The sequence below is a fragment of the Andrographis paniculata genome, unplaced genomic scaffold (genome assembly GCF_009805555.1).
Source record: "Andrographis paniculata isolate CXL003 unplaced genomic scaffold, ASM980555v1 Contig22END, whole genome shotgun sequence".
In the NCBI taxonomy this organism is placed as follows: Eukaryota; Viridiplantae; Streptophyta; class Magnoliopsida; order Lamiales; family Acanthaceae; genus Andrographis; species Andrographis paniculata.
Genome location: NW_026137513.1, coordinates 4,117,911 through 4,130,043, shown reverse-complemented (window position 1 = coordinate 4,130,043; position 12,133 = coordinate 4,117,911). Strand labels below are relative to the sequence as shown.

The window sequence follows — 12,133 nt, the reverse complement described above, 5'->3', positions numbered from 1 at the left end:
ATCAATATATAGTGAAATATTATAGCTCATCTACCTAATTAATTTGTCCATTTTAATTGGGTAGAGGGTTTAGGTATTTTATAATTAGTAATTAATTAAAAAATATATTAATAAATAATTATAATATAATAAAAATAATTATATATTAAGATTAAGATGATTAAATAATTTAATTAAATAAAAAATTTATAAATTATAAAATTTAAAATGTGATTAAAATGTATAATTATATTTTAAAAAAAAAATTGCATTATGTGAGACAAATAAATTCAAATAATATTGTTGTTGATATTTTAGTGATTATAAATATAATTAGTGCATTTAAATCTCTTTTTACTTATTTATTAAATCCGTAATACAAAAATTAAAATAAATAATTATCTACTTATTTTAAAAAAATAATTAAAAATATATTTTCAAAACAAAATTTCCATTTTAGTTTAGTGTTCTAATTTAAATAAATAATTTAATTCTGTCTCATAAAAAAATACATAGATATTTTGTTTTTTATAATTATAATTATTTTATAATATTTGGGTAAATATTGTTAACTATATATTTATAAAAATTTATTTACAGTTTTGTTTTTTTTTTTACATTTTTAAAATATGTTTTGTGGAAAAATTATACTGAAATTTATTTATTTATGAAATAAGTTAGTATATATATATATATAACTATCTAATAAAAAATAAAAATATTATAAATTATTTTAATATTACAAATAAATAAATTAATATATCTCATATCTGCGATGCATTATATACTCAAACAATGTGCTAAATTTGCTTTTAACACGAGTTTTTAGGTGGGTAATATTAAGTAAGATAATTTAGAAATTAGGTGATGTGATGGAGAGAAAAATATATATTTTATTTTTTTATTTGGATGGTGTGAGGGGATAAAGTGTGAGGTAGAGATTAAGTATAATTAATTATTTCCTATTTTGGAAATGTTGCAGGGTGTTTGAGACATACCAAAAAGAAAATGTTGCAGGGTGTTTGGGACAGAGGGAGTATTAATTTGTTGAGAAAATTATATACTTCTTTCGTCTCATATTTATATATTTATTTGCTTTTTACACAAAGTTTTAGAAATATTAGTATTATATTGGAATGTAGTAGAAATAAAAGTAAAAAGACTAACTAACCTTATTAGTATTGTATGATATAAAAGTAAAGACATTTGTGCAATATATTGTAAACTATAAATGTATTTGTAACGTTGGGTAGATGATACAATTACTAAAAAGAAAAATTAATACTTTGTTATGAGACGGATCAAAATTAAAAAATTGATAGATCGTTAAGGGACGGATGAAATAAATCTTATATTATAGATTTTTTTTATTATTTTGTGTTATATATATATTTTATCATATTATAATTTTTAAATAATTTTGAATAATATTTAAATATTTCTTTTTAGGAATATATTTTCTTAATTATTTTTTACATGATAACGGGAGAAGATATTATTTTTTGAAATGTATACGGTGAAAGTACTTATTACAATTTTGATCATTTACTAGTATTTTTTAAAATATTTTGCAGATATTTGTCAATTATTTTATATATTTTTTATTTTGTTGTATTTTTTCATTTCATAGTTTTGGATTGATATTTTAGGTCTACTGTTTTGATTTAATATTTTGATTATTTATTAATGCATTTACAATTTTAAATATGTATTTTTTTTTTTTATCAACATGTATATTTTTTAATTTTTCAATTTTGCGGTTGTGATTTGTTATTTTAATTATCTACTAATAATTTTATAATTTTGATTTAATAATTCAATTGTTTACTAATATTTTTATAGTTTTTGTTATTCCAAATAAAATAATATCTAACTAGTTAGTTAGATTCCGTGAGATTTAATATATATATTATGTGGTTTATGAGAGGGATAGATGCATGCCCAAAATTACTTAACTTTCAAATTTTAATTTTATTCATTTTTTTTTTTCTTGTTTTGCTTTCCTTTATTTTTTGGTTGTGCTTTCTTTATTTTCTAGCTACCTTCTTTTAATTTTTTTTTTTTTTTTTTTAAATCTTTGTCCATTTTTTTGCTGTTCTTGATTTTTTTTTTTTTTTTTTATCTTTGTCTATTTTTTGCTGTACTTGATTGATTATATTTGATAATACCGTTTCGGATTCTTTTTGGAGGAAACCGAAGATCTCACCCAATTTTCTGCAGGCTCCATTCGAACCTTTTTTTTTTTTTTTTTTCTCTTTTATCTTTGTCAAATTTTCTCTATTCTTTGATTTATTATTTTTGGGAATACGGTTCCAAATCCTTTTTTGAGGAAGTCGAAAAAATCACCTGATTTTCGGTAGGCTTCATCCGACAAACCACCAAAAAATATTTTATGCGACAACAGTTTTATATTACTATTTTTATTATTTACCAATCTACTATTTGAAATTGAAACAAATTTATTTATGAATCTAGCAAATTGAAGTTTCTATCTCACTTAATTAACTTCATGTTTTTTTTCTTTGTGTGCAACATATATTCTACAGGTCATTTGTTTAGCAAATAATTCTTTTATTTTATTGTAATTTATAATTTCACAGTTTTGATTTACTATTTTGATCATCTACATTTAATTTTATAGTTTGATTTGAGGTTTTAATTACCTATTAATAGTTTTACGAGTTTAAATCGGTATTTTTATTATTTCCTAATATGTTATTTGAAGTTGAAAGAAATTATCTTTTTACTAATTTGAAAAATAAAATGTGCAAAGTGTGTTTCTATTTCACTTTGATAGATTATGAATGATATTGAATATTTATTTATACTTTCTATGTACATAAATAATAATTTGATATGATTTTTTAAATATATATTTTTCAGATATCCAATATGTCATTTGTTCTATAAATAATTATTTACTTTCTTGTATTTTACAATATTGATTTAGTGTTTTAACTATCTACAAATAATTTCATCTTTTTGATTTTGTTGTTTTGATTATTTACTAATATTATGTATATATATTGCAGATATTTTGTCATTTATTGTGTAGTAAAGTATTTGTTTTACTATATTTATAATTTTATAGTTTTGATTATTTATTACTATTTTTATAGTTTTAAATCGATAGTAAAAACTAAAAAATTGTAAAATAAAAATTTAAAAAAAAAAATAATCTCAAAATTATCTAGATATATATATATATATATGTATAAAAGATGGGAGGCAAAAACCTGTCACAACATACACGAACACAAAATCAACATATGCTCTGCTCGTGTTTGCATTTAATTTGTTCTATTCTTCTATTTTTTATTACAATTTAAAATTGATAGTTTATATATATTTTTATTTTAATTAAACTATTTAATCATGTTAATTTTAATATATAATTATTTTTATTAAATCTATCATTATTTTTATATGATTTTATTGCTTACTAATTACATAATACTTAACACTCCGGAAACAATTTAGTTGAGACGAAAGGAAGAGTATTTGTTAATGAATACTTTCGACAGTTTCCAGTTACAGGATTGGTGTGAAGGAATGCTCGCCGGCGCCGCTGCTTCCTCTGTCGCCAGAATTAGTCAACTTGGTTTCTTGTTTCGAAGAAGTCGATGCCTCCGGGATAGATAAAGGAACTGCAGATGTGTAGGTGGTGGTGGTGGTGGTGGCGGCGGCGGTTTCCTGAGCAGATGTGGTGGTGGTGGTGCCGGCGGCGGTAGCCATTGCAGTGCAGTGAATGGAAGGGTTCGGTCTTCTTCTTCTTGTTTGCAGTCGATAATGCTGTAATAAATAAATCCCTAAAATTAGTAGGCTAATAGAGTGTAGAAATATTTTGGTTACAGCAGCTAGGATGGGATTCGGATTAGGACAATCTTGTGTTACATTACAGAAATCGCAAAATCAATTATATCCAACAACATTTTGAAGAAGATGATGAAATTATAAGAAGCCATATATATATATATACCTGCAAATGGCTTTTAACCTCATCGTGGGTGAGTCCATAGACATTCATTATTTTCCTATTCTGTGTAGGCGTAGCTGCTGGAATCGACATGCCATTATTAATTAAGATAATTATTTTTCTATGAATAAATTAATTAATCTTATTGTACATATACATATATACATGTATTTAATATTTATACCTTCTGAGCCACCTAGTTGCTGAATGGCTTGCAAGAATTTGTTGTGCATCTCCGGCGACCAACGCCGCCGGACTTTTCTCGCATGCAACTGCCCCTCTTTTCCTGATCCCTTCTTGTCAGCGCTGCCGCTCTCCGCCGCGGAACTGGTGGATGCACCACCACTGCCGCCGTTTATCTTCTTCGCCTCCAAGACTGTAACTCTTTTGGGCGAACCCTAAATCCCCAAAGTTGAAAAGAAAAGAAAAAATCAGATCACTTCTTTATAATTCATCAAATCTACTAAACCCCAGATTGGCAATCAATTAATTAAAGAACAATCTTAATTAGGGTTTTGGAGGGTACCTGTGGATCGGGTTGGCCTTGATTCCAAAGCTGCACAGATCTAAGCCAGTCTGCTTTCTTGCCAATATTCTGGCTGATATTTGTATCATCATTTCTTGGCTTCTTGGAATCATCATGTTCTTCATCCTCCGAATCCGAACCACAAACAGCTCTCTTGATAGCGATGAACTCCTCCAGAACAGGCGCATCCCGACACTTCTGCTCCCAATTACAGTCCACCAGCTGTTTTAATAAATTGTGCTCAGCTGTCGTCCCAGACAGCTGCTGCAGCTTGCATGCCTCAATTGCTGCCCAACACCAAAATTATTAAAACACAAAAAAATTATATATATATTATATATTCTGGTAGTCGACCCTTACCCTGCGTGAGGAGTTCGAGAGAAAAAGAGAGCTCACTTTCACAATCTTGAATCTTGCTACGCTCCGCTTCTAGGGCTTTCACATAATCCTCACACTTCTTCTTCTTCATTCTCTCAATCTGATCGACCAACGATTACTGCTGCCGTTGATCGTTGTAAAGAATTCCTAATGCTAACAAAGATCGGAATCTGGAGATGGGTTGGGGACCAGACGTAAATGGGGGGAGAAATTAAAGCTCCAGTTTCGTCCAACAATGGAAAAGATACCCAGGAGAAAAATGGGAATAAAAGGATCCGAGAAGAATCATCCGATCGATAATAAAGCTTGGCTGCCAAGAAAATACATCCAACTCTCTCTTAACACACACATACATATATATATATATATAGCTGAAAATTTATAGCGTGGTAAATTAAGCCTGAGCGAACTTGAAGGGCATTGCTATAAATTTTCAGCTATATGTATATGTATGTGTGTGTTAAGAGAGAGTTGGATGTATTTTCTTGGCAGCCAAGCTTTATTATCGATCGGATGATTCTTCTCGGATCCTTTTATTCCCATTTTTCTCCTGGGTATCTTTTCCATTGTTGGACGAAACTGGAGCTTTAATTTCTCCCCCCATTTACGTCTGGTCCCCAACCCATCTCCAGATTCCGATCTTTGTTAGCATTAGGAATTCTTTACAACGATCAACGGCAGCAGTAATCGTTGGTCGATCAGATTGAGAGAATGAAGAAGAAGAAGTGTGAGGATTATGTGAAAGCCCTAGAAGCGGAGCGTAGCAAGATTCAAGATTGTGAAAGCGCGCTCCCTTTTTCTCTCGAACTCCTCACGCAGGGTAAGGGTCGACTACCAGAATATATAATATATATATATAATTTTTTGTGTTTTAATAATTTTGGTGTTGGGCAGCAATTGAGGCATGCAAGCTGCAGCAGCTGTCTGGGACGCCAACTGAGCAAAATTTCTTAAAACAGCTGGTGGAGTGCAAGTGGCAGCAGAAGTGTAGGGATGCGCCAGTTCTGGAGGAGTTCATCGCTATCAAGAGAGCTGTTTGTGGTTCGGATTCGGAGGATGAAGAACATGATGATTCCAAGAAGCCAAGAAATGATGATACAAATATCAACCAGAATATTGGCAAGAAAGCAGACTGGCTTAGATCTGTGCAGCTTTGGAATCAAGGCCAACCCGATCTACAGGTACCCTCCAAAACCCTAATTAAGATTGTTATTTAATTAATTGATTGCCAATCTGGGGTTTAGTAGATTTGATAAATTAAAAAGAATTGATCTCATCTTTTCTTTTCTTTTCTTTTCAACTTTGGGGATTTAGGGTTCGCCGGAAAGAGTTGCAGTCTTGGAGGCGAAGAAGATAAACGGCGGCAGTGGCGGTGCATCCACCAGTTCCGTGGGGGAGAACGGTGGCGCTGACGAGAAGGGATCAGGATCAGAGGGGCAGTTGCCTGCGAGAAAAACCCGGCGGCTTTGGTCGCCGGAGATGCACAACAAATTCTTGGAAGCCATTCAGCAACTTGGTGGCTCAGAAGGTATAAATATTAAATACACGTATAAATGTTTGTATATATATATGTATATATAGAATAAGATCAAATGTATTTATTCACAGAAAAATAATTATCTTAATTACTAATGGCATGTCGATTCCAGCGGCTACGCCTAAACAGATTTGGAAAATAATGAATGTCAATGAAGTCACCATCCAACAGGTTGGAAGCCATTTGCAGGTATATATTTTGAGGATGAATAAGATAATCTCATTTTTTTTTCCCAAGATTTCTAACAGATTCTTGTATCACCTTCTTCAAAATGTTGTTGGATATTATTAATTTTGGGATTTCTACTCTCCATTAGCCTACTAATTTTTTAGGAATTTATTTATTACAGAAATATCGACTGCGTATAAAAAAATCGAAACCTTCCATTCACCGCACTGCAATGGCTACCGCCGCCGCCGCCGCCGCCGCCACCACCACCACCTCTAAAGCAATTGTATGCCCCCATTGCTGCAGTTCCTTTACTATCCCGGAGGCATCGACTTCTTCGAAACAAGAAACCAAGTCGACTAATTCTGGCGACAGAGGCAGCGGCGCCGGCGAGCATTCCTCCATACCAACCCTATAACTGGGAATTGCCGAAAGTATTCATTAACAAAATAATAATAATAAACACATCCATATCAAACACGAGGAGAGCAGTAGATTTTTGTCTCGTATGTTGTATGTAGGTATATACATTTTTCAAAATTCTGCTTAATTTTGTCCTTTTTTTATTATTTAATTTATTTTTCTTTTAAAATATAATTATACATTTTCATTATATTTTAAAATTTGTAGTTTATAATTTTTAAATTAAATTAAATTATTGTTATTAAAACGTATTTTTTTTAATTTACTTAACTATTTAAAAAAATAAAACAATAATAAAATCCCATATGGTTTACCGCTGAAAATACCCGTAATCCTAAAATTCAAAAAAATTTACTCGTGGTTTGTAAAAAGTTGCAAAAAATGCCCTTGTATACCACGAGTTTGAAATGCAATTTTTTGTCCATAAAGTGATATATTTATGTCTTCTTCTCCCGTCGTTCTTTCTTCTTCCTTATTCTTCTTCTTTCTTATTGTTATCCATACTTTCAGAATTTACTCTCAATTCATTTTTTTTTATTTAAAATCCGTTAAATACAACCAAATTCGACACCGATTTCAAATTTATCACAATTAATCGACCGGACATGGATCTTCTTCTATTTTACCAAACCCAGAAATATTTCTTCTTATGTTTTACAAAACCCAGAAATAGCAAACCCAAAAATTTAAGAAATCAATTTGACATCAAGATTTGAAATCAATCTACGAAAAAAGAAAGAAATGGGGTACGGAAGAATTAGGGAGAAAAAAAAAAAAATTGGGGAAAAAGAGATAGAGAAAGAAGAAAGAAAAACGTGCTTCTGGTTGCAACGGCGTACGGAAGAATTGAAGAGAAAAAATAAAGAAGAAAAAAACAATAGAAAAAGAAAAAAAAAAACTGGAAAAAAACTAAAAACTGGTATTCAGCCCTTCTTCCTCCTTTTCTTCTTTTCCTTCTCTTCTTTTTCTCTTTCTTTTTTTTCATTTCTTCTTCCCTACTCCAGCCGCTTCTGCTCATCATCTTCTTTCTATTTTTATTCTTTTCCAATTCTTCATTTTTCAAAGAATAATTGGAGATGAAGAAAAAGAAAAAAAAATTGAAGAAAAAAATGTGTGAAGAAGAATTTGGGAAAAAAAAAAAAAAAGATGGAGCAAAGAAGTTGGGGAGAATAGAAAAGAATGAAATGAAAAAGAAAGAACGGAAGAAGAGTGAAAAATAATTGGAGAAGAAGAAGAGAAAAATTGAGGAAGAAGATGTGTGAAGAAGAATTTGAGGAAGAAAAGAAATGGAAGAAAGAGGTTGCGGAGAAGAAAAGAAGAGATAAAGAAAGAACAGAAGAGAGAGAACCACAATGGCATAACGGTCTGATGATGGTAAAATTTAACGCCGTCAATGTGATTTAAAAGAGGGGCGAATGTGCAACAATGAGTAGGTTTTTAGCAAATTCGGTAAACCAAGGGGGGTTTTTAACGGATTCGGTGAACCATATGGGGTTTTTTGCTTTTTTGCCTTTAAAAAATGGCAAAATTGTCCATAACTCGAAATTCACCGTAAATTCCCCTCTACTTTAAAAATTGCATGGTAATATTTTAAAATGGGGATTTATATTAAGTTTCAAAACCACAAAATGATTTCATATAATATTTTTTTAAAGTACAAGGGTATCATGCAATTTTGAGGAAATTTACGCTGAAACCACAAAGTTATGGGCTACCTTAAAAAAATTGATAAGATGACCATTCGATAAAAAATAATTGGACTTAAATTTTCGACTCATGGGTTAGCACAGCCGACAAGATATGCTATCGATTTCAGGTCATGCCGTTGGATGAATAATGGCTGCGGTTTTGGTAACCGCACCGGCGGCGGATGTCTCCGCCGTGCAACTCCGCGACAGTCATCGCCGTCTTCTCCATGTGTTGACTCAATCGCGTGGCGTTTCGATGCCTCATCTGAAGCAAATCCATGGCCAAATCCTCCGCACTGGTTCGGCGATTGAGGACTGTACGGATACGTTCTATCTGTATAGTAGATTAATCCATTTTTCGTCGTTGCAAGACGTGCGGTATGCTGAGAAGATCTTTAGCCAAATCGCTAACCCTAATACGTTTATGTACAATATTTTGATTAGAGGCTATGCTCATAGCAAGGATCTGAAGAGCAGGGCTTTTCCACTTTTTCGAAATCTCCTGGAAGAAGAGAATTTGCTCCCTGATAAGCATACATTCCCGTTTGTGCTGAAAGCTTGTGCTTATTTATTTTCTTTGATTGAAGGGAAGCAAGCACACGCCCAATTTCTGAAGCGTGGATTTGGCCCCGATGTGTACGTGAACAACAGTTTGATTCATTTCTACGCCTCGTGCGGGTGCTCTGAGAGTGCTCGGAAAGTGTTCGACAAAATGCCTGACAGAAGCCTGGTGTCATGGAATGCGATTATTGATGCCCTTGTGCAGCTTGGGGAGTTTGATGAAGCTTTGAAAAGGTTTGTGGAGCTGATGGAATCATCTTCCTTCCATCCAGACGGGTACACACTGCAAAGTGTGATCGATGCTTCTACCGGGATTGGGGCATTGTCAATGGGAATTTGGGCACATGCTTTCATATTGAAGCGTTGCATAATCGATACTAATTTTGATGTTCTTGTGAGCAACTCATTAATCGAAATGTATTGCAAATGCGGCGCGTTGAGAATGGCGGCGCAGGTTTTCGAGGGAATGAGTAGAAGGGATGTGAATTCTTGGAACGCCATGATTTTGGGGCTGGCCGGGTACGGAGAGGCAGAGAGGGTATTCGAACATTTTAATCGAATGATCGATGTGGAGAAACTATTGCCTAATTCTGTTACATTTGTCGGCGTCTTGAGCGCTTGCAGTCATCGTGGCTTGGTTAATGATGGCCGTCAATATTTTAATTTAATGGTGACCGAATACAACATTGAGCCAGTTTTGCAGCATTACGGCTGCCTCATTGATCTTCTGGCGCGCAACGGGAGAATCGACGAAGCTCTTGATGTTGTATCAGGAATGCCCATGAAGCCGGATGCCGTCATTTGGAGATGTATTCTGGACGCTAGTTGCAGGAACAGCGTCGGCACCTTGGACTCGAGCGAGGAAATTGCGAGAAAGATAATATCCGAAGAAGGCGCTAATAACAGCGGAGTATACGTCCTTCTTTCGAGAGTATACGCGTCTGCTGATAAGTGGGATGACGTCGGGTTGGTTCGACGGCTGATGACAGAGAAGGGCGTGGCCAAAGAGCCCGGCTGTAGTTCAGTCGAAATCAACGGCGTTGTCCATGAATTTTTCGCAGGGGACACGACTCATCCGTGGACAAACGAGATTTATCGGTTCTTGGATGTAATTGACGAGAAATTGAAGGTGGAAGGGTATGCTCCCGACTTCTCGCAGGCACCTTTCGTCGGAGAAGCTGATGGTAAAGCGCAGTGTTTGCGACTTCACAGCGAGAGGCTCGCCATTGCCTACGGTTTGTTGAACTCGAAACACGGAGATACTATTCGGGTATTCAAGAATCTGCGCGTCTGCAAAGATTGCCACAGTTTTTCGAAGTTAGTCTCTAAAGTTTTCGATGTGGAGATCATAATGAGAGATCGCCTCCGGTTCCATCGTTTCAAGAATGGGCAGTGTTCATGTATGGATTTCTGGTAAAGATCGAGTCTTTATGTTAAGAAAAATTCATCTGTTCTTGCAAGAATTATTGCACCAAACAGAAGATCAAAGCAGAGATTTCCAAAACAAGAAACATGAACATAAACCATACTTTATTCAATCACTTGTTCTTCAGTCATCCTTAGCAGCTTTCAACTTCTTGAGAACTTCTAGGAGGGCTGGTGTTTGAAGCATGACATCCTTAACAGAGCTGCTGCAATAAAGCCTATCAGCCCAGGATACAAGGTTAGGAGCCATGGCTGCATCAAGCACCTTAATTCCGATCATCGTCTCCGTCACTCCAATCCATCCCAAGAAACTGCCAAGAGCTATGTCCAGATACCCAACCTCATCTCCATTGAAGAAATCTCTGCCTTTGCTGCACATTACAAAAGCCTCCTCCAGTAAGACCAGCCCTGATTGGATTTTCTCCATTACTACCCTTTTCTCGTCATCGTCTTTCGCCTCCTTCACCTCCCGAAACAACGGACTCCACTGCGACAACATTTTTAGTTCTGATCAAAGGTAACAACTAACTTGATCATATGTTGTTAGAATTCAATTAGTGTACCTTATCATCTATGTAAGCTGCCCAAAAGCGCGCCGCGGACCGGTCGTGTGGATCGGAGGGGAGGATGGAGGGGCCATTAGGCCAAGATTCGTCGATGTATTGAACAATGATGAGCGATTCGCATATTGAACGATCAGCGTGGATTAGGACAGGGACTTTCTTGTGGATGGGGTTGTGTTTGGCAAGAAGTTCAGTCTTTTGGTGAGGATTCATTTCGACGAGCTCGTACTTGATGGATTTGAGCTTCAGAGCCATCGCGACGCGGTTGACATACGGGCTCAGCCATGAGCCTAAGACCTTCACATCAGTGTCAGCCATGGCTGATGTTAGTGGAAGCAAGCAATCAACCTACTCTAAAATAGGATTGTTTTCTAAGGAAAGACTTGATCTTGTGGGATATATATATATATGAAGATAGTGAACTTTGGAAATGTCGACGAAATCTTGGCTTGATTATGTTAGCTGTAGGACTGGCCGGAAGCCATTGATTCCTCCAGCTTCTTATTTCTTGGAAGTATTCTAACTGCAGATCTAAACAAGGCTACATTTAACACACAACTGTCTTGTCTTGCATTCGTAGTTAACTCGAATCATGTCACGACCTATTTACGCGCTAAACTGGATGGTTTTGCGCAAACATTACGAAATTTCATCGCTTTTATTACAGATAGTAATCTGGTTCTGGAATTGGGAAGATCACAACAGGTTTGTCTATTAGTCGCCTAATCGATACCCTTCGTTCAAGTTCTGTGTTTTCCTCTTGTTATCGTCTTCATTCATTTCCTCAATTAGCTCACGTTAACAGAGAATTTTTGCTAATGCCATTATCTTGGAATATAGCTTAACTGATGTCATTGCTTGCATATTAAAGTATATATTCAATCGACAGCATATAAGGTACTAAATCGA

At 34.4% G+C, this 12,133-nt stretch overlaps 4 protein-coding genes across 4 annotated transcripts; 2 read left to right on the top strand and 2 right to left on the bottom strand.

Moving 5' to 3' along the window:
- Nucleotides 1-3,510: 3,510 nt before the first annotated feature.
- On the bottom strand, nucleotides 3,511-4,950 carry LOC127245366 (transcription factor HHO3-like). The gene is made up of 5 exons (XM_051266197.1): nucleotides 4,842-4,950; nucleotides 4,482-4,768; nucleotides 4,140-4,353; nucleotides 3,959-4,035; nucleotides 3,511-3,771 (listed from the first exon to the last, which is right to left on the bottom strand). The coding sequence occupies exons 1-5, from the start codon at nucleotides 4,948-4,950 to the stop codon at nucleotides 3,511-3,513; spliced, it is 948 nt and encodes a 315-aa protein (XP_051122154.1).
- A 620-nt stretch (nucleotides 4,951-5,570) lies between these two features.
- On the top strand, nucleotides 5,571-6,982 carry LOC127245364 (transcription factor HHO3-like). The gene is made up of 5 exons (XM_051266196.1): nucleotides 5,571-5,679; nucleotides 5,754-6,040; nucleotides 6,174-6,387; nucleotides 6,509-6,585; nucleotides 6,746-6,982. The coding sequence occupies exons 1-5, from the start codon at nucleotides 5,571-5,573 to the stop codon at nucleotides 6,980-6,982; spliced, it is 924 nt and encodes a 307-aa protein (XP_051122153.1).
- Nucleotides 6,983-8,740: 1,758 nt separating this feature from the next.
- Nucleotides 8,741-11,931, top strand: LOC127245274 (pentatricopeptide repeat-containing protein At1g59720, chloroplastic/mitochondrial). Its single transcript, XM_051266057.1, has one exon. It carries the CDS (start codon nucleotides 8,824-8,826, stop codon nucleotides 10,651-10,653), a length of 1,830 nt encoding a protein of 609 aa, XP_051122014.1. The 5' UTR covers nucleotides 8,741-8,823; the 3' UTR covers nucleotides 10,654-11,931.
- Nucleotides 10,786-11,542, bottom strand: LOC127245363 (glutathione S-transferase U17-like). The gene is made up of 2 exons (XM_051266195.1): nucleotides 11,225-11,542; nucleotides 10,786-11,148 (listed from the first exon to the last, which is right to left on the bottom strand). Exons 1-2 carry the CDS (start codon nucleotides 11,540-11,542, stop codon nucleotides 10,786-10,788), a joined length of 681 nt encoding a protein of 226 aa, XP_051122152.1.
- Nucleotides 11,932-12,133: the final 202 nt, after the last annotated feature.

Coding starts and splice junctions, on each gene's coding strand:
- LOC127245366 (XM_051266197.1), bottom strand. CDS start 4,950: ATGAAGAAGAAGAAGTGTGAGGATTATGTGAAAGCCCTAGAAGCGGAG. Junction 4,769..4,841: donor TCTCGAACTCCTCACGCAGG/GTAAGGGTCGAC, acceptor GGTGTTGGGCAG/CAATTGAGGCATGCAAGCTG. Junction 3,772..3,958: donor AGGTTAAAAGCCATTTGCAG/GTATATATATAT, acceptor TATTTATTACAG/CATTATCGACTGCAAACAAG.
- LOC127245364 (XM_051266196.1), top strand. CDS start 5,571: ATGAAGAAGAAGAAGTGTGAGGATTATGTGAAAGCCCTAGAAGCGGAG. Junction 6,041..6,173: donor AAGGCCAACCCGATCTACAG/GTACCCTCCAAA, acceptor TTGGGGATTTAG/GGTTCGCCGGAAAGAGTTGC. Junction 6,586..6,745: donor AGGTTGGAAGCCATTTGCAG/GTATATATTTTG, acceptor TATTTATTACAG/AAATATCGACTGCGTATAAA.
- LOC127245274 (XM_051266057.1), top strand. CDS start 8,824: ATGGCTGCGGTTTTGGTAACCGCACCGGCGGCGGATGTCTCCGCCGTG.
- LOC127245363 (XM_051266195.1), bottom strand. CDS start 11,542: ATGGCTGACACTGATGTGAAGGTCTTAGGCTCATGGCTGAGCCCGTAT. Junction 11,149..11,224: donor CAGCTTACATAGATGATAAG/GTACACTAATTG, acceptor ATGTTGTCGCAG/TGGAGTCCGTTGTTTCGGGA.